Source organism: Eriocheir sinensis, chromosome 36 (genome assembly GCF_024679095.1).
Source record: "Eriocheir sinensis breed Jianghai 21 chromosome 36, ASM2467909v1, whole genome shotgun sequence".
NCBI classification, from domain to species: Eukaryota; Metazoa; Arthropoda; class Malacostraca; order Decapoda; family Varunidae; genus Eriocheir; species Eriocheir sinensis.
The window spans coordinates 17605523-17627456 of NC_066544.1; the positions used below are offsets into that span (position 1 = coordinate 17605523).

Below are 21934 nucleotides of genomic sequence, written 5' to 3' on the forward strand. Positions count from 1 at the left end.
CATATGTAGTTTTTTTTATTACATTAACACCAAGAACCAATGGCACTATACGTTTTCATCTGAATATATACCAGCTATTTACATCTCAGGTGAAAAATAGAGTTATGATTATCCGGATATGAGTGAGAATAAGCAGAAGAAAGGACCAGCAGGAGGAGGAGGACCCACGAAGCGATACAAGGCAGAAGAGGAAGAAGAAGAAGAAGCGGTTTGTTTATAAAGAGAGGAAGGAGTTGTCCGGAAGCTGCCGTGATGGAGGAGGAGCATCTCACAAAGTTTGACCTGGGTGACCTGGAGCACCTCGTGGAGACCGACGATTTCACGATATTCAACCAAGATGACCTACCCATGGGCGGCTTCCAGGTCATGGAGGACATCAGGAGGAAGGGCAAGCTGTGTGACGTGACCCTCAAGGTGCGGGCCTGTCCCAACACTTGTTATTACTACTATTTTTGAGTTGTTCCGCTTTGTATCGTTTCTTATGTCCTCCTTGGTACTTCTTTACACTTATGCCCATCACTACGTGTAATGCCAGGAGGTTAGGTTAAGTATGGAATGTACACAGAATCACAAAAGTAGGTCTAAGTATTAAGTAATAAGTTTGTCTCCCTCCGTCCATTAGCTTTCCGCATTCCGTTACATTTTTTCTCACGAATAGGAGCCAGGCTACCACCCCCTACCCCCTACTTAAAGCTGTGCACTTGCGGGGGTGGTAGGGGATGGTAGCCAGGGTCCTCTTCTTGAGAAACAAAAAAAGAAATATGCAACAATGTGGAAATCTAACGGACAGAGGGAGACACACTTAATTACTTACAATACTTATACCTACTTTTGTGATTCTGTGTGCATTCCATTCTTAACCTAACCTCCTGGCATTACATACACACTCTTTGTTACTCCACTGCATACATTTATATAGATTACACCCTGCACTGAGCTCTGTTTTTCTGTTCACTTTGCTTTTCAATTATTTTTTCCTCCTTTGTTTTCTTCACCTTAGCTTACTTTGGACTTTTCTTTTTTGCATTTATCTTGTCTGTCCTTTTGTTTCACTTCTTAGGTCCTCTTTGGCACTTCTTTACACTTCTGTCCTTCACTACGCACTCTTAGTTACTCCACTGCATGCATTTATATATATTACACCCTGCACTGACCTCTGTTTTTCTGTTCACTTTGCTTTTCAGTTTTTCTTTTTCCTTTGTTTTCTTCACTTTAGCTTACTTTGGACTTTTCTTTTTGCATTTATCTTTTCTGTCCTTTTGTTTGTTTCCTCTATTGCTGACTTCTTTTTCCCCGGACATGCCATCTCGGGCCGCATCCCTGCCCCAAGCGTCAAGGGGAGGCTCTGAGGGGCTGTGGAAGGGAGGAAGACCCTGTGGTACTGCCATGGTGAAAGGATCAACATGCTTGCAGCCATAAGCATTAGTCATATTCAATTCACACCTCCATACTCTAGGGGTGGGGCATGTTTCTAGGCTCACCCACACTTCTCCGCAAGCCCCGATCAGCTGAGAATAATGAAATCAGTCCAACGCTATATAAGATTTGATATGGTGACTGGTGTAGCTGGTGGTCTGGTTTGCAGATGGTCTGGTTGGCGACTGGTACAAATCTTACTGGTTTGGTGTAACTGCTTCAATTTCTACACCACCTGTCTGACACAGTTACAAATGATTTTCATGATGACACTGTCCAGTCTGTCATAGGTGGCTCACAAGGGATGCATTTGCTAGTTGGATAGTGATGAATTTCTTCCCTAAATTCATATTTCCTTCCCCATTTTTCTGTGTTTCATGAAGTTTCAGTTAAAAGATCTCAACACTATACTTTGATTACTTTTTTATAATATGTTTTGATGACCCTACTTAGTTTACTTGTCAGAGTTCCATGCCTCTGTCATGGTGATTCACTGGTTGGTTGCTTTAGGTGCACAGGTGTTTGAGTCTGCAGTCTTCTCACCTGGTGGGCCATACGAACTGGCAACCTGCCTAGACTGGGCAAGGAAGGACAGGCCCAAAAGTAACAGTCAGGCAAGCAGACAGCTCTACCAATACAAATATGGGTTAATCTGGCTAACTACTGCCTGTAATATATCTAAAAAATAGCATGCAGAATGCATAGGATACTTCATTTGCTTCACATTTGTTAAGGTTTTGGTTACCGGTTCATATCAATTTACTGCGTTAACAGCTTAATATATGGGGATGCCTTGAGATTTTCTAAGTCCAATGTTTATCTATTCACCACAGTGCTCTTCTTCACCTTTATGACACTTGATGATGAATTTCTTCCCTAAATTCAGATTTCTATTTCCATTTTATGCTGTGTTTCATGAAGTTCCAGTTCAACACTGTCAACACTTCACTCTCCACACTTCAGACTCACCAGTAAGCTCCACAGGTTGCCTGATTACTTTTTTTACAATATTTTTTTGGAGACCTTTGAAAAATGAATTTTGTGTGAGGGATATACACTAACTTACTTTGCCTGATAATATATATATATATATATATATATATATATATATATATATATATATATATATATATATATATATATATATATATATATATATATATATATATATATATATATATATATATATATATATATATATATATATATATATATATATATATATATATATATATATATATATATATATATATATATATATATATATATATATATATATATAAAGAGAAAGAGAGAGATAATTCAACCACACCAAGAGTCTGTATTTATATGAATGAAAGGTTGGCATTAGTCAATATCTCCTCAGTAAGTTACAGTATACTGACTCACTTCTGTTGCTTGAAGTGCACAGTGAACAGGAGCACCAGCCAGGCTGTGAGCAACAAACATGCAGGTGGTTACCCTTCCTACATTTATAAAGGATGAGTCTTACTTTAGAAGAGACCAAAATGTATTGGAAAGACTTTGAAGGTTCATGAATAAAGTTGAACTAACAAGAGTTAATGATTCAGACAGTAGAAAATTTAGAGTGGTTGAACCATTACAGGGATCCAGGAGACAGAAGTTTGCAGATGCATCAGATAGCTTGGAGGAAGCACTTCATAACTTATGTTAGTAATAATATATATGCAAGGTTTATATCAGTCTGATGCCTTTTGCAGTATGAAAAGTTAGTTTTCCATTCACTATATTACATCTTTAAGAATTGTGATCTATGGAAGAGTTACGTTGAATTCATCCCACTTGGCACAGCTGTCTCCATGAAGGGCTGGCTGGGCTGGACACTGCCCAGAATACTTGTAAGATGCTTCAGCCAGGGTCGCTTGATAACAGTATGTTGCCTCTTACATACGTCTGATGCTGATGACCTTTATTTCAGGTGGAGGACCAATGTTTCACTGCACACAGGATTGTGCTGGCAGCTGTCATACCATACTTCAATGCCATGTTCACTCATGACATGGCTGAAAGCAAACAGATGGAAATAACCATGCAAGGAATAGAACCCAGGTAATGTTGGGGCTGTATGGGATTTCTTTCTGACACTATGCTCTCAACAATGCTGTGTTTTGTACCTCACACACATGTTCTCTTTGCAGTGCTTTAGAATCCCTGATCAACTTTGCGTACTCGGGAAAGGTGAAGATTGACGGCAGCAATGTGCAGAGCTTGCTGGTGGGCGCCTCCTTCCTGCAGCTGGCCAAGGTGCGGGAGGCCTGCGCTGACTTCCTCAAGCACAGGTTAGTGTGTGTGCGCCTTGCAATGCTGTAGTGCGTACACCTGCTTGTCTTACTCCTCTACACTTGGCCATGTACCGCATAGACTCATGTAAGTTTCACATATTTTTTACTTTTTATTTTATTTATTTATTTATTCAACTCACAACTCCAGCCTGTCTTAACAACCCCTCAGAATTGACTCCTAACTCTCGCATGGCCCAAGCCTCTAACGACCCTGCCTCTCTCTCTCCCTCCCTCTCAAAGACTCAACCCTAGCCTGTGTAAACAACCCCTCAGAACTGACTCATCAAGACTCTAGTGACCCTGCCTCTCTCTCTCTCTCTCCCTCCCAAAGACTCAACCCTAGGCTGTGTAAACAACCCCTCAGAACTGACTCATCAAGACTCTAGTGACCCTGCCTCTCTCTCTCCCTCCCTCCCAGACTCAACCCCAGCCTGTTTAAACAACCCCTCGAGATTTACTCCTAATCCTTGTATGACCCAACTCTCTAATGACCTTTCCTCTCTCTCTCCCTCCCAAAGGCTGTACCCCAACAACGTGCTGGGCATCCGAGCCTTTGCCGACACCCTAGCCTGCTGGTCGCTGGTGGAGGCCTGCAACCGCTACCTCCAGAAGCACTTTGTGGATGTCTCCATGTCCGAGGAGTTCCTGAACCTGCCGCTGCCGGACGTGAGGGACATCATCTCCCGGGACGAACTCAACGTGCAGAGCGAGGAAAATGTGAGTGTCCGAAGGGTGACAGAGGGGCTTGTGAGGCAATTGTGTTCTCTTGCTTCTTCTTCTTTGTTTTAATCTACTGCTTCATTTTTTATTTTTTATTCTGCTTCTTGTTTTTCTTTTTCTTCTTAGTCTTCTTCATCTGCTTCTATTTCTTCTTCTTTCTTCTTTATTTTTCCCTTCTACTTCATTTACCTCTTTTTCTTTTGTTTCTTTCTTTTCCTTCTTCTTTTTCTTATTAATCTTTTCTTCTTTTCTTCTTCTTCTTGCCACATATGGTTTTCTTTTATGGGAACAGCACTTAGCAGGCTTTTTTTTTTCTCTCTTGTTTTTCTGCCCTTGAGTTGCTTTCTTTGCTCTAAAAATAATAAAGTTTCTTAGTGTGTGTCTTTTTGCTCATAGTCAGCCTCCCATCAGTTACATGTTCATTTCCACCTACCCTCTCCTTGTGTCTCGTGTGCAGGTGTTTGAGGCAGTGATGGCGTGGAGCAAGCGGGACCTGGACCAGCGAGCGGACAGCCTCCCGGAGCTGCTGACCAAAGTGAGAATGCCCCTTCTCACGCCCCAGTACCTCACGGACCGTGTCGGCACCGAAAACCTCATCAGGTCATCCCATGAATGCAGGTAAAAGTCAACATACACACACAGGTTACATTTGCTATTCAGTGTGCATCGTTCTGAAGTACCATTCTGTGCCCTGAAAATATCAAATCTTCCCCAAATAACAAGTTGAGGTCCACACATAAGTTGGTATTCTCAGATGTTTTCACTTCTCACATCTTCACTTCTAAGGGTCACCAGAAAGGAGATCAGTCTGGTTATAGTGAGTGTTTTTAGGTTCATGGTACACAAGAAGGATCAAACTACCACCAGGGTCATTAAACTACCCATGAAAATGCTCAGAACTCCTAGGAAAGCCTTGTTACAGTATTTATGTGAGTCTCCTCTGTGGCCTTGGGAAATATTAGTTGTGAGGGCCGAAAACGCCTGAGAATATGGACCTAATGGGGAGATTGAGCGATGCCGGTGCTTGCCCTCAGAGACCTGCTAGACGAGGCCAAGGACTACCACCTCATGCCCGAGCGCCGGCCACTCCTGCAGAGCTTCCGGACACGGCCACGCTGCTGCAATGACATCGTGGGCCTCATCTACGCTGTGGGCGGCCTCACCAAGTCAGGTATGTTGATTTATCCCGTGTGTGGTATACATGGCCCGAGGCTCCCTCCTCAAATAAGTTAGTGATAGATAGCTACACTTCTTCCAATAGACACTGATAAAAATATATTTAAAAAGTGAATGATAGAATGATCCTCCCTCTCAAGATAGATAGGTAATGATAGATCTTCCCTCTTCAGATAGACAATAAAGATAATAGATTCTTCCTCTTCAGATAGATAATAATAAAAATAGATCTTTCCTCATCAGATAGATAATATAATAGATTCTTCCTCTTCAGATAGATAATAATAAAAATAGATCTTTCCTCATCAGATAGATAATATAATAGATTCTTCCTCTTCAGATAGATAATAATAAAAATAGATCTTTCCTCATCAGATAGATAATATAATAGATTCTTCCTCTTCAGATAGATAATAATAAAAATAGATCTTTCCTCTTCAGATAGATAATATAATAGATTCTTCCTCTTCACATAGATAATAATAATAGACCCTCCAGATAGATAATAATAATAGACCCTCCAGACAGATAAATAATAGTTAACAATAGACAGATCCACCCTCTTCATATAGATAGATAAACAGATAGATAGCAAACTTTTGACCCAGCCTACCTGTCAGTTGAGTGAGGTGACAGGTGATGACAGCAGTGCCTTCCTTGACCTCCAGGAGATTCCCTGAGCACGGTGGAGGTGTATGACCCCATAGTGGGCAGGTGGCAGATGGCAGAGAGTATGTCGATGCTGCGTTCTCGGGTCGGTGTGGTGGTGATGAAGAAGAAGCTGTATGCCATCGGTGGGTACGATGGCATAGACAGGCTGGCCACGGTGGAGGTGTTTGACCCGGCCAGCAAGTGTTGGAGCAAAGTCTGCCCCATGAACTGTAAACGAAGGTGAGGATTGATATAGATGCGGCGCTGTTTTCTCCATCCTTGTCATGTTTCTGGTTACCTTGTCTGTTTTAACCCACCCACTGTGATTGGCACGGATCTGGTCTTCACTGGTAGCCTGGTAGCACACTCCCAGGTCTTTCTCTGCCTCTGTGGTGGATAGTGGATTATTTCCCATGTGGTATTGGTATGCTGGATTTCCCTTCCCAAGGTGCATGACTTTACATTTTTCTTCATTGAATTGTAGCAGCCACTTTTTGTTCCACTCCTGCAGCTTGGTGATGTCTTCTAGTAGGAAATCCACAGTCAAGGAGTTAATAGTGCTTCTTCTTCCGTTCTTTCTTTCATTCATTTATTTTTTTCTTTTGTCGCAGCAGTGTCTAGCAGGCTTTTTTGCTACTGTTTTTGTTGTTTTTTCCTTGAACTGCCTCTCTTACTGTAAAAAAACAAAATATTGACAGGTATATTCATTGCTGTGTGTTTCAGTGCCGTGGGAGCAGCCGTGTTGAATGACCAGCTGTACGTGTGTGGCGGCTATGACGGTGTGGCATCCCTCAACACGGTGGAGTGCTACCACAGTGACACCAACAAGTGGATCATGGTGGCCTCCATGACCAAGCACCGCAGCGCAGCCGGCGTCGTTGCCTTCGATGGCCACGTCTACGCCATTGGAGGACATGACGGACTGTCCATATTTGACTCAGTAAATATTGCTGTTCACATGTCCCGTCCGTTGCGATTGGCACGGATTTGGCTTTTACTGGCAGCCTGATAACATACATGCCCAGGTCTTTCTCTGCCTCTGTGGTGGATAGCATAGTGTTTCCCATGTGGTATTGGTATTCTGGATTTCCCCTCCCAAGGTGCATGACTTTACATTTTTCTTCATTGAATTGTAGCAGCCACTTTTGTTTCATTCCTGTAGCTTGGTAAGGTCTTCTGGTAGGAAATCTGCAGTCAAGGGGTTAAGTGTGTGAGGCAGATGAACTGTTTCTTACTTTTTGTTTTAGGAAATGGAAAGAGTTGCTCGCTTAGTGCTGTTACTGTGAGTACAGGTCTCCAGCATTTTTTACGCATCCTACTAGACTCTACACACCTGTAGCATGTCCCACCAACCCTACCTTTACCTCCTAGACCACTTCATTTCCTTAATGTTATTTCAGCTCTTTCAAGAGGAGAATATCAAGTCACTTTTGGAACTCTGTTTGATCATCATTTTGTATCATCCTGTATTCAGCATTATTGCGGACTCTTAGAGGTTTAAGTCCTGTCGATGATGACCCAGCTCCCTTTTGTCAGGTGGAGAGGTATGACCCCACAACGGGCCAGTGGACGCCTGTCACCCCCATGCTGAGCAAACGCTGCCGGCTGGGCGCTGCAACACTCAACGGGCGGCTGTATGTGTGTGGCGGCTACGACGGTTCCACTTTCCTCAGGACGGTAGAGGTGTACGACCCCATCACCAGCAAGTGAGTGGTGGCACCTCCCTCCATGCCTGCCTGCTGGGGCCTCTCCATCCCCTCTTGTCTTCCTCCCAGCCTCAGTGCCTCACTCTCACCCACTCATACACAAACACACACAGACATACACACACACAGACATACATGAACTTCACACAGTAGTAATAGCTGTGACTGTGATGATGAGTTTATTTTATATTTTGACTTGAACTCTTTCAAGAGGAGAGCATCAAGACACCCCTACATCCAGAATTGACCTCTCTTTTGACCTCCCATTCTTTTTTCTTTTGCCAGAGCAGCATCTAGTGGGCTCTTTTGTTGCTGTTTTTGTTCTTCACCCTTGAGCTGCCTCCCTCACTGTAAAAAAAACTTTCACTGTGTTCAGTCCTTTAAAGTTGCTGGCAGCAAGCACTACATGGGCTCTAGTGTCCTCACTGGCTCAGGCTTCCTCCAGGTGGTCCATTACTCTTATAGGTATTGTGGAGTAGTGTCTAGTGAACTATTTGTTGCTACTTTTGTAGTTTTGCCCTTGAGCTGCCTCCCTGACCTCTCTTCTGGCCTCCCATTCTTTTTTCTTTTGTCAGGGCAGCGTCTAGCGGACTCTTTTGTTGCTGTTTTTGTTCCATGGCGCTCACTGCTCCGCTCTGCCCCCAGGTGGTCCTTCATCGCCGCCATGAATGTAACGAGGAGCCGCGTGGCGCTGGTGGCCAACATGGGCCGCCTCTACGCCATTGGAGGCTACGACGGCGTGTCTAACCTGTCGACGGTGGAGGTGTACAACCCAGACCTGGACCAGTGGGAGTTCATCACCTCCATGTGTGCCCACGAGGGGGGGGTTGGCGTGGGAGTCATTCCCCTCCCCTGAGAGAGAGCTGGGCCAAGGTGGGTCCATTCCAAGTCACAACTCTTTCATGGCAGCTTAACCTACTATAGGAATAACTTTTAGTGGTAGTGACCTCAAAATCCATAGACCTTGTGTCCAGAAGCTGTGCCAGATTGTCAAGGGTGGATGTTGTGTGTAGACGGTGCCCCCAACCACTGGTGCCAGCATTGGGTTTGTGTGCGTGTTTGTGTGTATGTGTATGTGTGTGTGAACAGGTAATCCTTGAGTTGCAGTGTATGTGACTTAACCCCTTGACTGCGTATTTCCTACAAGAAGACATCACCAAGGTACAGGAATGGAACAAAAAGTGGCTGCTACAATTCAATGAAGAAAAATGTAAAGTCCTGCATCTTGGAAGGGGATATCCAGCATACCAATACCACATGGGAAACACTCCACTATCCACCACAGAGTCAGAGAAAAACCTGGGACTATATGTTACCATGCTACCACTGAAAGCCAAATCCATTCCAATCACAGCGGACAGGTTAAGACGACTCACTTACAACCAGGCCAAGAATATCAGTAATACCTTAAGTAGTGAGTTGACATTTCAAGTATCCTGCCATGGATAGAGCACTAGTTTGTTTACACAGCCCCACCCCCTTCTCCTGGCTCCTCCCTACGCCCCCAACCTGACCAATATGACTTACAACCTGCCTGTCGAAACAAAACTCTGTCATAACTCGAGGATTACCTGTGTTTGTACAGTGGTGCCTCCCAAACAGTGGTACCAGCTGGAAGTATGTGTGTGTGTGTGTGTGTGTGTCCACTGGTTCCTGTACACTGGTGCCAGCATCAAGCACGTGTGAGACCAAGCAGTGGGTGCTCCAGGGTCTCAGCTGAGGGGCTCCTGAGGCATTGGTCCCCGGCTCTCTGACAAGTGACGCGTGACACTCCAGACCTGCCTCTTCCTACATCTCCCTCTCCTCTTGTATAGTAATCTTGCCTCACTCTTTCTCCCTCTAGTATCATAATCTCCCTGCCTCTTCCTTGCTCTCCCTCTAGTATTGTAATCTCCCTGCCTCTTCCTCCTTCTAGTATTGTAATCTCCCTGCCACTTCCTCTCCCTTTCCCTTTAGTATTGTAATCTCCCTGCCTCTTCCTCCCTCTCCCTCTCCCTCAAGTATTGTAATCTCCCTGCCTCTTCCTCCCTCTCCCTCTAGTATTGTAATCTCCCTGCCTCTTCCTCCCTCTCCCTCTTGTATCGTAATCTCCCTGCCTCTTCCTCCCTCCCTCTCCGGTGACGTGTCTTGGGTGCTAGACTTTGTATGGAATCTTGTACTGTGGTGCTTCCAAGGGTATATACAACATGACGGCAGGACATGTGCGAGACACGTGGATGATACAAACTTGAGTCACACGCCAGTAAGGGCACAAGCGCCATAACCACCAAACACTTGTCTGCACTGTGTATTTCAACAGGTTTTCTTCTCTGTTGCAGTAAGTCACCTGTTCCCTTCTGCGGATATTTATAAGATGTAGTAAGCAGTTGAAATATAATTAGTTCCAATAACATATACGGTCCAGTGTTGACCAATCTCTCGGCTTGCATTTTTTGTCTCTAAAATGTTGCTTGTCCTCTTACTGCAACACGTGCCTCACTTTTTGCATGCTTGAACATAACACAATGAGTACACTTGGCACTGTAAAATAAACTTGTAATGCATGGTAGTCACTGCCCCAAAACATGACCAGTACAGTCTGACGGACGTATGATGACCCTCTTGTGATGTACCGTACTTGTGTAAAAGTCAGTCCCATAAGATCTGACCCACCCCAAGGCCATGATATGCTCCCTTCAAGACTAAAACGTATTCGGGCAGGGAAAAAGTCAGTCCCATAAGATTTGACCCTCCCCAAGGCCGTGATATGCTCCCTTCAAGACTGCAATGTATTCGGGCAGGGAAAAACATTAAGCCCCCATGAAGAAGTCTGCATGTAGAAGTCTTTGATAAACATGAGTTTTACACACGTATATGTACATAGTGTGTATAAAATTAGGTGGACCGGGAGAAGCAACTGCAGTTCATGAAGTGGACTTTTATAATAGGAAGTGTTAGAATCTCTTACAAAGGGTACAAGGCTACAAACAAATTATTATTAAAATTATTATAACTATTATTATTATTTTAGTTTCTTTTTATAGGTGAGGAGACAGGTTTTTTATTTGATTTTGTATCTAACTTGCCATGTGAGGAAACCAATTTATATTTTTTGCATTTTTATAAACTGACAGTATTTGAAGAGGCAGTGGCACCTTCACCTCTCCTCTCCCTCCACACCTCACAGTGGACAGACTGAATGTTCACGTGACTGTTCCACACCTGTGTTGAAACATTGCTCGCTCTCTCTCTCTCTCTCTCTCTCTCTCTCTCTCTCTCTCATGGCCTGCTGTCATTTCCTCATCCGCTCAAGCAATCATCTCTCTCTCTCTCTCTCTCTCTCTCTCTCTCTCTCTCTCTCTCTCTCTCTCCTTAGATCATGTATGGCAAACACATCAGATGCTTTTCTTCATATCACACACACACACACACCCTCTCTCGCCAGTACCTGAAACAAATGTTCATCCTCATTCCCCTTTGTTTTATGTACCATTTTTTTAGCTTCTTAATTTATAATATTCGTATACAATAACTGTGTGTGTGTGTGTGTGTGCGTGTGTATTTTCAAGATCTAGGTTATTTATAAAGTACAACAGAGTCCCAAAGAGTGTGATCCGTGAGTTATTTGAGCTACAAATTATTGAACTCAAAATGATCCAGGCTCTATTCTCAAACACTTCCAACCCTCACAGCCAAAATTTACCAAGGCCACTAAGGAGACTAGTTGGGTTTACATGAGTGTTTTTCACATTCATGGTGCAGAAGCCTTGCCAAACTATCACTAGACTCCAGAAACTACCTATGGACATATTAACACAACCTCTCCCAAAGCCTTACCAAATGTAGGTGTGTAAGCCCCCCCCCCCCAAAAGGCTTGAGGATACAGGCCGTAGTGTCACAAACAGATCTCGTATAGTAAAAGCCATAGACCAGGATGAAATCAATGCAATGAGAGAGTTGTATGAATGAAAATCTTAAACAGGTTACAAAAACTTAATCTCCCTGCTTCTTCCTCCCTCTCCCTCTTGTATAGTAACCTCCCTACCCTGTCCTCCCTCTCCCTCTTGTATTGTAAGCTCCCTGCCTCTTCCTCTTCCTCTCCCTCTAATATAGTAATCTCCCTGCCCCTTCCTCCCTCTCTCTCTAGTACTGTAATCTCCCTGCCTCTTCCTCCCTCTCCCTCTGTCTAGTATCATATTCTCCCTGCCTCTTCCTCCCTCTCTCCCACTCCCTCTCCCTCTAGTATCATATTCTCCCTCTAGTATCATATTCTCCCTTCCTCTAGTATCATACTCTGCCTCTTCCTCCCTCTCCCTCCAGTATCTTATTATCCCTGCCTCATTCTCTCCTTCCTCTAGTATCATAATCTCCCTCTCCCTCTAGTACAGTAATCTCCCTGTAATCCCCCTGCTCTTCCTCTCTCCCTCTCCCTCCAGTATCATACTCTCCCTGCCTCTTCCTCTCCTTCCTCTAGTATCATAATCTCCCTGCCTCTTCCTCCCTCTCCCTCTAGTACAGTAATCTCCCTGCTCTTCCTTTCTCCCACTCCCTCTCCCTCTAGTATCATATTCTCCCTGCCTCTCCCTCTCCCTCTAGTATCATATTCTCCCTGCCTCTCCCTCTCCCTCTAGTATCATATTCTCCCTGCCTCTCCCTCTCCCTCTAGTATCATACTCTCCCTCCCTCTCCCTCAGTAATCTCCATATAGAATGTCATTAATTCCAACAACAGCACAATCTCATGTATCCTGTAAATTCTCACACTCTTTGGGATGCTCTTTAGTCCGTTCTCAAATTCATTAATAGTTCTGCTGTTAATGACCTCAATGTGGCAGTTGTGGATCATTCCCAATTCATTGTCTGCCCAGCTGATTCTCATGTATATTTAGGAAGTGTTCTGTAATAATACCCGTAATATTTTCATGATCTTAGGGTCACAACTTAGGCGTGTAGCAATCTCCTTTCTCGTGGTTTTAATTCCTTGATTCAGTACTGTTTCAGTCACAAGAGTAAATCACAGCTTGACACACTCAGTCATGCAAGTTTTCATGTTATTCACTTGATGTGTATTCTGAGTTGCTTGTTTAGTTCCATAATCAAGCTGCATTGGTTGCTTGGCATCCATTGGTTGTGGATTCTTGCAGGGAAATCACACTAGTTTAAAATAATGGACAGTAACATTTTGACAGAACATTACTGTCACATTTATCTGTTTGTTATGGATGCTACTAATAGTGTGCTCTTTGACATAATGACATGCGTACTGTGCTTTGTGGACATAATGACTCGTTCATTGTGGAATACATGGACAGCCTGAGATCAGCGGCCGGGCCACTCACACACACCTCACAGTGTTTGTACTCGTGTGTCATGGCCCGCAGCTGCCAGGAAGATCTGTGTGGGTGCAAGGGTCGCATTCTCACACTGTATACCAATATGGGACTTACCTTCCTCTGTTAATGCTTACAAGCCTCTGGCACAAACTGCTTCATTTTTCTGTTCATGCACTGTTGGGGAATATGCCCCATTGAACTTGCAGGAGGCCAAATAAGTATATAAAGTCAGAGAGTTTGCTTCAGTTTGTAAAAGTTACTGGGCAGCATAAGAATGCTGCCTTCCTCACTACTCTTGTGGACTTTTGGGGGCAGGTCTTGTAGCGGTGCTGTCAAACACACCTCACAGGGAAAACAGTACTCATGGTTATGAGGATGGGAGAAAATTATTGTTACGCTGAATTGTGTGTGTGCGTGTGTGTGTGTGTGTGTGTGTGTGTGTGTGTGTGTGACCCATGGTCTGATCCTGTGCTGGACTTGTGATCACCAGCCAGTGCCCTCCCAGAAAGAGCTTATAGCTATATAGTGATCAGTCTGTGGGCATGACTGGAGACTCACTCACCACACCCTCCCATTCCTCTTGCTCAGGGCAGGACAGGGCTGCTGCTGTCAGCAAAAAAACTTTTGGCCTGAGCAAGACACACACCTCAGATGGCTGTGTGTGTGTCTATGTTTACTTAGGAAAATGAGCTACATTCTCATCTCAGAATCTCAACAGGTAAAATTTATCTTTAAATTCATGTAGGTTTTTGGTCTGAATGATCTCACTGTCCAGGCTGCTCCACAGTTCAGTGAACATAAGTAGAAAACTATTTTTCTATATACTTAAAGTCTGCATGGTGCAGTGGTTAGCTCACTTAGCTACATATCCGCGGGCCTGGATTCAAATCGCAACCCAGGGAGTCGTGTGTGTGTGTGCGTGTGTGTGTGTGTGTGTGCCATTTAATCAGGTAATCCCTCTTCTACTCCCTTGCCACTTCCCTGCTTCTTCAGTCGGTGTTCCCGCCTGTATAGCATGGAAAATGGGGTGGTGGTGAGGATGGTGATGATGATAAAAAAAATTATTACTATTATTATTATTATTATTATTATTTTTATAATTATTATTATTATTATTATTATTATTATTATTGTTGTTGTTTTAAGTGTAGCCTGTGTTCACTGAAGTTTAGTAAAGTACTATTGATAGTAATAAATACGTATACTACATTTGTTTTCCAGGTAATACCAGATTGTAATCGCTCTACTACACTTGTTGTGAAGGTAATACCAGATGTGTACATTCATGGGGACCACTTGACTTGGTTTATGCAGTTACTGACAATATCTAAGCCTAAGGAACATTCTAGATTTATTCTTTTGTATATCTACACTTTCTGATATATTTTTGTGATATTAATCTTAATTCAAATATATGAAGTACAATGAAGCTTGTTTTTATATTGTTCTTTTTATTTTAATCTTAATTAAAAAACACAAGTACAATGAAATACATTTCTACGTCACTGGCAGCAATTACCTCACAGTACACACACACTGACACACACACACACACACACACACACACACAATTGAAAGTGTGAAAAAGTTTAGCTTCCCAAACAAAAGTAGTGAGCTATGGAATGGACTGGAGGAGGTGGTGGTTTGTGCAAGAAACATTCATGAGTTTAAGGAAAAGTTGGATAAGAGAGGATATGGAGACAGGACAGCGTGAGTGTAGCTCTTTTCCCGTATGTCACAACTAGGTAAAAACAACTAGGTAAATACACACACACACACACACACACACACACACACACACACACACACACACACACACATGTTCCCTGATTCAACAGTGTTTGTTCTCTGCTATACTGGTCACCATTTGTGCCCTCCGAGAGCCTTGCCAAACCTGTGCCCTCGGCCGGTGCTGCCTGGTGAACCGCTCCATCTCCCATCCAACAATGAATACTTTGCAACTTGCTAATGAGAAACAATTACCTAACCTAGACAACAACACATCATGCTAAGTCACTTATATTACATTAAATCTTAAATACAAAACCATGGATTATTGTGTGTTTTCATTTTTATACAGTTCTCCAATTAATACTGAAATAACTGACTGAATGCAAATTTAATATGTGAGTAACAAGTACTACTAAGTGTGTGCTAATGTACCTTTTCATCTTCATAAACTGATAAATATGAAAAAAATTGATAAACTTACATTAGATAAACGAATATAGACATCACAATATCCTTGGCACTGTGCTGTTGTTCCTTTCTAAGAAGACTTCTTGAAAACTTCTTTTAATGTCTTGAGTTATGCTGCCGGTGTCCTGAAAAATGTGAGTGTAAGTATGTAACGATTCTGAGCTTCCTCTTTTTTTTTTTTAATAGCAAGAGGACAAACATGATTGAACCAAGGCTTTTAGCATCAGGAATAAAGAAAGTATATGGAATGTGTGCCTCCATCCCAGAGATAATCAACTCCATAACACAAAGGTGCACAAAGGGTACACAAGGGTGCATGAACAGGCTGTCTCTGTCTGTGGGGTGGACCATTTCACTAAGTAGTCTTTACTTGGATGTGTTTGTGTTTATTGTATTATGCCACCCTAGCCATCAAGACTCCAAGTCCCTTAACACTCACCTTCATTAGATCTTTAGCGACGGTGTCCGAGTATGTTACAAAAAATACAGAGTTGCCAAAACACTTGAAGCAGGTTGGTGCCATCCTCGTGTCTCCTTTGAGGCACTGACACTCCTGGCACTTGGGTGAGGAACTGGACACTGCCACACGCTCACCAAGAACACTTAAGAACTTCCTTGATTGTATCTGAAATGTAAGGGTTGTTAAATTTTCCGTTCTTCAGCGTGCAGAGGGCAAGGATTCTTCAGTCCATGGACTGTTAAGTCAGTACAGCACTAGCCATGGGAACTTTGTCTAGCCAGCGGGACAGCCTCATCACCTCCTGATGAGCAAGCAATAACTGTTGCCCCAGTGTTTGTAAGCCAGACTTGATTGTATGTATATCACTTAATGTGCAGTCATACAGAGAAACAATATCAGAGGCTAAGATGGCTTTTGCATGAGTAATGAAATAGATGAGAAATTACAAGATAATGAAAATTGGCCTAGACTGCCAGAAAGACTTGAAACACTTACAGCTTTCCTTGGAGTCCACTTTTCTCTGTCAAAAACTGAGCCTCCAGTGGACAGTGCAGTTGTCACACAGCCTCCCTTGGGGGCTCTCAGGGCCAGACGCAATTTTTCACTGCCTCGGAAAGCCTTGAAATCTGAAACATCACAACCTAATTTACCTCTGTCAAACTGAAGATATTTATAGATAACTTTTATAAGTTTCAGTGCTTGTAGGAGCAAATATCTAACTGTCAAGTCACAGCCATCCAGCTCAAGACCAGCAACCTGCTCTGAATGTTTTTATCAGAGTATGTGGTGTGCCGTCCACCCTACACTATACAGACAATGATGTGGTACGGCAAAGGTAGAGTTGGGGGCACACACTATGGAAGTGCATGGCCTCAGTGCTCAGCTCCATCTCATTGGCCATAAAGTCTGTGGTGGGCAAAACCCACTATTCCACAACACAGGGAAAATGTTTACTTTTCCCAGGTTTGCCCAGGTACCCATTTATAGGCCTACCCAAAAGATGACCTGGGTGCCATTTGCCCCAGGCCAGGATCACACTTATAGCTAGACATGCTAACCACTGCACTGCAGAGGTGCTGTCTCATTTCAAACATCTTTGTACCCACAAGCCAAAAAAGGGTCATAAGGGTGAAGGAGACAACCCTCAACTGTCTCTGGTCTAACACAAAAATATTGGTTATTTATTTAAATAATCCCAAGGGGAATTTTCCAACAGATTACAAGCCTAAGGCAAGTCTTACCTCCAGGTACATAAACAAGGTTCTCATCAAAGCCAAACAGTTTGCGCATCCTGGCCTGAGCTGTCTCCCTGGTACCGGACATCTCCACCTCCAGGCTGGACACCAGGTGGTACGTCACATCGTTCTGGTGCAGCGCCCGGGACGCCCTGTCACTGTGCACACACGCCTGGCAGCCCACATGCACGATGGAGCGAGACACTCCAGGCCGCCACCTGGTGGACACAACAAGCAGCTTGGTGCCGGTGGCTCAGGGCCACAGAGTACAACCACATTACAATATTTGAACAGTTGTTTTGAGCAACATAACCAAGCATCATCAACAGCTGCTACACTTACTCTATCTCTGAGGCTGCTGCAGCAACCACGGCTTCTGTGTCTTCCATGCTTGTTGCTTCATTGAAAGTTAGACTGCTGAGGAAAGTTTCAGCATCTCTCTTACTCAGGGAAGCCTTGGTAACAGTTTTATTTTCTCCAGCGGCAACAACTGCATAGCGGACGTCATCTGGGGAATGAGAATGGTGGACATCATCATGGAAGAGTGAATATCACACAGCTATGGCTGTGAGACATATTTCAACTGTGTATTTCATGCATTACTGTAATGACACTCACTTATATTCTTCCTTCCAAGCTGCCTTTCAAGGTGGTCCAGGAGAGCAGTCATCTCCCTGCCAGCATTACACTTGGCCAGCTCCACGATGACAGCCACGTCAGCTGAGCCGTGAGAGGTCTCCTCGTACACTTGGCTCCACCCGTAGGGCACCTCCTTGCCCTCAACCGTACAGCCTGTGGTGCTCACTGAAACAGAATCAGCAATTGAGCTTGCATTTTATTCATTGTTTTACTTCAGTGTTGTTTTACTTCAGTGTTGGGTCAACCCTAAAAATTTTCAACAAACTAATAAACAGAGGCCAACATCCAAATCTGTCTGCCATGCTGCTCAGGACTCCGTAATATTTGGGGGTTGGCTTTGAACAGCTATTCTTTCTTGTGATGGGAGTACCACTAGATATATAAGGATGTTAATAACATTCTGCCTTCAGGAGCCTTACAAGGACTCTAAAAGTTCTCTCAAGCTGAAAAGTTAAATTCTTGTCTAACTTGATAATGTAACTCACCATTCTGACACTTCTCCAGGTTGGGCAAGTGTCTCTCCCTGGCCCAGCACTGATTGCGGTAGGCCGCCACAGCCGTGCACGGAGCATTCAGTTCCTTCTTGGTGAAGGCAGGGTGGGTGCGGCCCTCAATGCAGTGTGTGAAGTATGGGTGTGGGTCAACGGCCTGGAAACACTCACTGAAGGGACTGTTGCTGTACAGGAACAGCTGCGAGCATTCTCTCACGCCGGCTTCCTCAACATCACTGTAATCCTTGACTAGGTGTGCCTGGTTTGCCTGAAGATATATGGTGAATAATTAAATGATTATTACAATTGGCAGCTGAACAAGATAATCCTACATTCCCCTTATCATAATAAATTTACATATTCCAAATATCTATAATATCTGTCCTGCAAGCTTTGAGCTAAACTTCGCTAGATGCTGGGTCAGAAAATACCTGGTAGCAGGGTGTGGGGGAGATGGCCCAATGGGTGGCCAGTTGGGCGGCATCCTGCACCACCTGCAAGCCTGGGCCACGCAGGTCATCAGACGCCTCACCGTTGTAGTTGCCCAAAAGACCGCCAAGTCTGTTGAAAGTCAAGAATTGGGCACATGTTCCTGAGTCACTGAGTCACTTCTTCCCCCAACAGCCAGCCCTCCAGAGCCTGCAGTGGGAGCCAACACCTGCAGAACACTGTCTGCAGCAATGACTCACCTGATGGCTAATGTGGCAGCTTCAGAGGCCAACCAAGCCAGAGCACCTCTAGGTAACCAAAGGGGAGGGACAGGAAAAGTAAATAGGGGAAGACTTCCTGGTCTAGAGAAATAGTCTAAAAGGACCCTTGAAAAACAATATAATAAAGCCATAAGAACAGATGACATTTACAAAAAAATTAAGTTTTTAAGGGTTGTTTAAAGAGATGAAAACTTGCTTGCTAAGATGCTTGAGGTTGACTGTATGCAGGATGAAAGGCTCACCTGCCAAAGTATTTGCTGGAGACAGTGAGGGAACAGCCACGCAGCGCCCGGTGGCAGCTCAGGAACAGGTCAGGCATCTTGAGGGCGCTGTGCTCAGTGCTGTTGTGTATCTGTGATAGGTTAAGGTTAGCTGACAACCTGACCTGAATCTGACAGTAATTTGAACAAAATCTATCATTGGTGTTTATAAGTAGGATTGTAAACTAATGGTGAGGGAGTCAGGGAAGTCAAGAGACCAGAAAAAAAATTGTCAAGAATCAATTGGTCAGTAAAATATGGAGTAACTGAAGGGAAGTGAATGGCTGAACAGAAGAGGTCACACTGCACTGGCTGCTGTGTTAAAACTGAATACTGAGAGAAGACATGTCAAATTTCAAAGAGAAAAGAAATATGAAGGTGAAGGTCAGAAGAAAACAAGTGACTAACCCCTTGACTATGGATTTCCTACAAGATCACATCACCAAGCTACAGGAATGGAACAAAAAGTGGCTGCTACAATTCAATGAAGAAAAATGTCAAGTCCTGCACCTTGGAAGGGGATATCCAGCATACCAATACCACATGGGAAACACTCCACTATCCACCACAGAGGCAGAAAAGACCTGGGTGTATATGTTACCAGGCTACCAGTGAAAGCCCCAAATCCATGCCAATCACAGTGGACAGGCTAAAGAGACAGCCAACATGGTGTGGTCCGCGTCAACCCAATACGCACCTCTGCCCCAGACAGCCTTCGGGAGGTGACGCTGCCGTCCACACTCAGGGTCACGTCAAGGCTGGGGCCGTGAACCACCACAGACTTGAGCCTTGTTGCTCCGGCCTCAGACTCGTATTCGCCAAACACCTCAAAGTCCCCGCCCTCGAAATCCTTGGCCAGCAGGTAGGAGCAGGACCCCAAGAACTGGTAGTGTCGCAGGTCAAAGGAGGTCACGTGCTGGCCTGGCAGAACAAAGATTTCCGCTCATCCTTCGTGGACGTAAGTTACAGACAAAATAAAAGGTCACACATCTCATCGGCTCATCTTGTCCTACTGGCAGCCCCTGAGTTCACCACTGTGTTACTTTCCTTGTTACCTTTCATTGTTATTTTCATGCTGACTTCCCTGTTACCCACACCTCTATCCCTGACACCCTTACCCATCCCTGCCCCTCCACACCCCAGCACCCCTGTCCTCTCTGCTACCCACACTGTTTATAATGCCTGCTTCCTCATCCCTGCCCCTCCACATCCCAGTACCCCTGTCCTCTCTGCTACCCACACTGTTTATAATGCCTGCTTCCTCATCCCTGCCCCTCCACACCCCAGCACCCCTGTCCTCTCTGCTACCCACACTGTTTATAATGCCTGCTTCCTCATCCCTGCCCATCCACACCCCAGCACCCCTGTCCTCTCTGCTACCCACACTGTTTATAATGCTTGCCCATCCCTGCCCCTCCACACCCAAGTGTACGCTATGTATATGTTTACCTGCAATGACAGCTGTGGCGGTGTGGAACGGAAGGAGGGCGTCCACCAGGTTGGGATCTGGATAGGCTGCAGCCATCAGCCGCTCAGCCTCCCTGGCTGCTGATTCCTGAAAATGTGGCCAATAAACTGGATCCAGGATACCCTTGAAATATGAATCTTGCTTATAAGTAGAGGACATTTCATGCTGTGGCAACTTTTACTACAAGAGAGTTATGTTTGCTTAACCCTTTGAGTGCAGATTCCCTACAAGAAGACATCACCAAGCTACAGGAATGGAACCAAAAGTGGCTACTACAATTCAATGAAGAAAAATGTAAAGTCATGCAATTTGGGAGGGGATATCCAGCATACCAATACCACATGGGAAACACTCCACTACCCACCACAGAGGCAGAAAAAGACCTGGGAGTGTATGTTACCAGGCTACCAGTGAAAGCCCCAAATCCATGCCAATCACAGTGGACGGGTTAACGGCCCATCAGCACAGTGACAAACTTAACACTGGACCAATCTAACAAACATCATGCAAGCCTTATGGATACACAGAGGTTTATAGAGGGAAAAGAGGAAGTGTTGTAACTGAATTCTGTATCTATTGCTTCTCACCTTCTGGAAAAGATGGGATGGAAAGCTCCACTGAGGAAGCTCCAGGAAGCTGTCCCAGTGAGGAGGAAGGTACTGGTTGTAGTGGACATGGCCTCTGCTTGGCTCAGCAACATAGAGGCTGCATTAAGGAAAAATGTAATATTAGAGAAATGCTCAGCTTATACACTATGTAATGCAGACTGGTGTGCTATTCAACATGGTCTGATCTAGCCTCACATTTCACAGCTAGGACCCTCCCTGAGTGAGCGTTGGAGCTCAAGGGATGGATCTATGGGTACAGCTGGAGCCTCACACCACCCACACCCACACCCACACCCGGGACACAACCCCCCCCCCCCAATCCCGACCATTGCACCTTTGTCAAGGTCACTTGTTTGGAAGCGAAGAAGTGGAACTGTACATCATACTCAAAGTTCATTAACCCTTTGACTGGATTTCCTACAAGAAGACATCACAAAGCTACAGGAATGGAACAAATTCAATGAAGAAAAATGTAAAGTCCTGCACCTTGGGAGGGGATATCCAGCATACCAATACCACATGGGAAACACTCCACTATCCACCACAGAGGCAGAGAAAGACCTGGGAGTATATGCTACCAG

At 44.4% G+C, this 21934-nt stretch overlaps 2 protein-coding genes across 3 annotated transcripts in view; one reads left to right on the forward strand and one right to left on the reverse strand.

Annotated features, from left to right (window-relative positions):
• LOC127007962 (kelch-like protein 18) lies at positions 1-14712 on the forward strand. 2 transcript variants are annotated; one of them, XR_007760724.1, is made up of 11 exons: positions 1-414; positions 3356-3486; positions 3576-3716; positions 4238-4436; positions 4897-5057; positions 5474-5610; positions 6284-6506; positions 6990-7206; positions 7803-7972; positions 8618-12463; positions 12646-14712. XR_007760724.1 is itself a non-coding variant. In XM_050879509.1 (10 exons), exons 1-10 carry the CDS (start codon positions 253-255, stop codon positions 8826-8828), a joined length of 1752 nt encoding a protein of 583 aa, XP_050735466.1. In that variant the 5' UTR covers positions 1-252; the 3' UTR covers positions 8829-14712. The 2 variants fall into 2 exon arrangements, 1 of the variants encoding a protein (XP_050735466.1); XM_050879509.1 differs by having other exon boundaries at positions 8618-14712.
• Positions 13693-21934, reverse strand: part of LOC127007961 (uncharacterized) — a gene marked incomplete at its 5' end in the record, with an annotated part of 24493 nt that continues 16251 nt past the window's right edge. The window contains 12 exon segments of the mRNA XM_050879508.1: positions 13693-15607; positions 15922-16107; positions 16438-16568; positions 17184-17395; positions 17520-17685; positions 17796-17981; positions 18302-18575; positions 18739-18868; positions 19260-19369; positions 19975-20198; positions 20727-20832; positions 21333-21450. Of these exon segments, the coding sequence (XP_050735465.1) occupies positions 15518-15607; positions 15922-16107; positions 16438-16568; positions 17184-17395; positions 17520-17685; positions 17796-17981; positions 18302-18575; positions 18739-18868; positions 19260-19369; positions 19975-20198; positions 20727-20832; positions 21333-21450 (1933 nt within the window).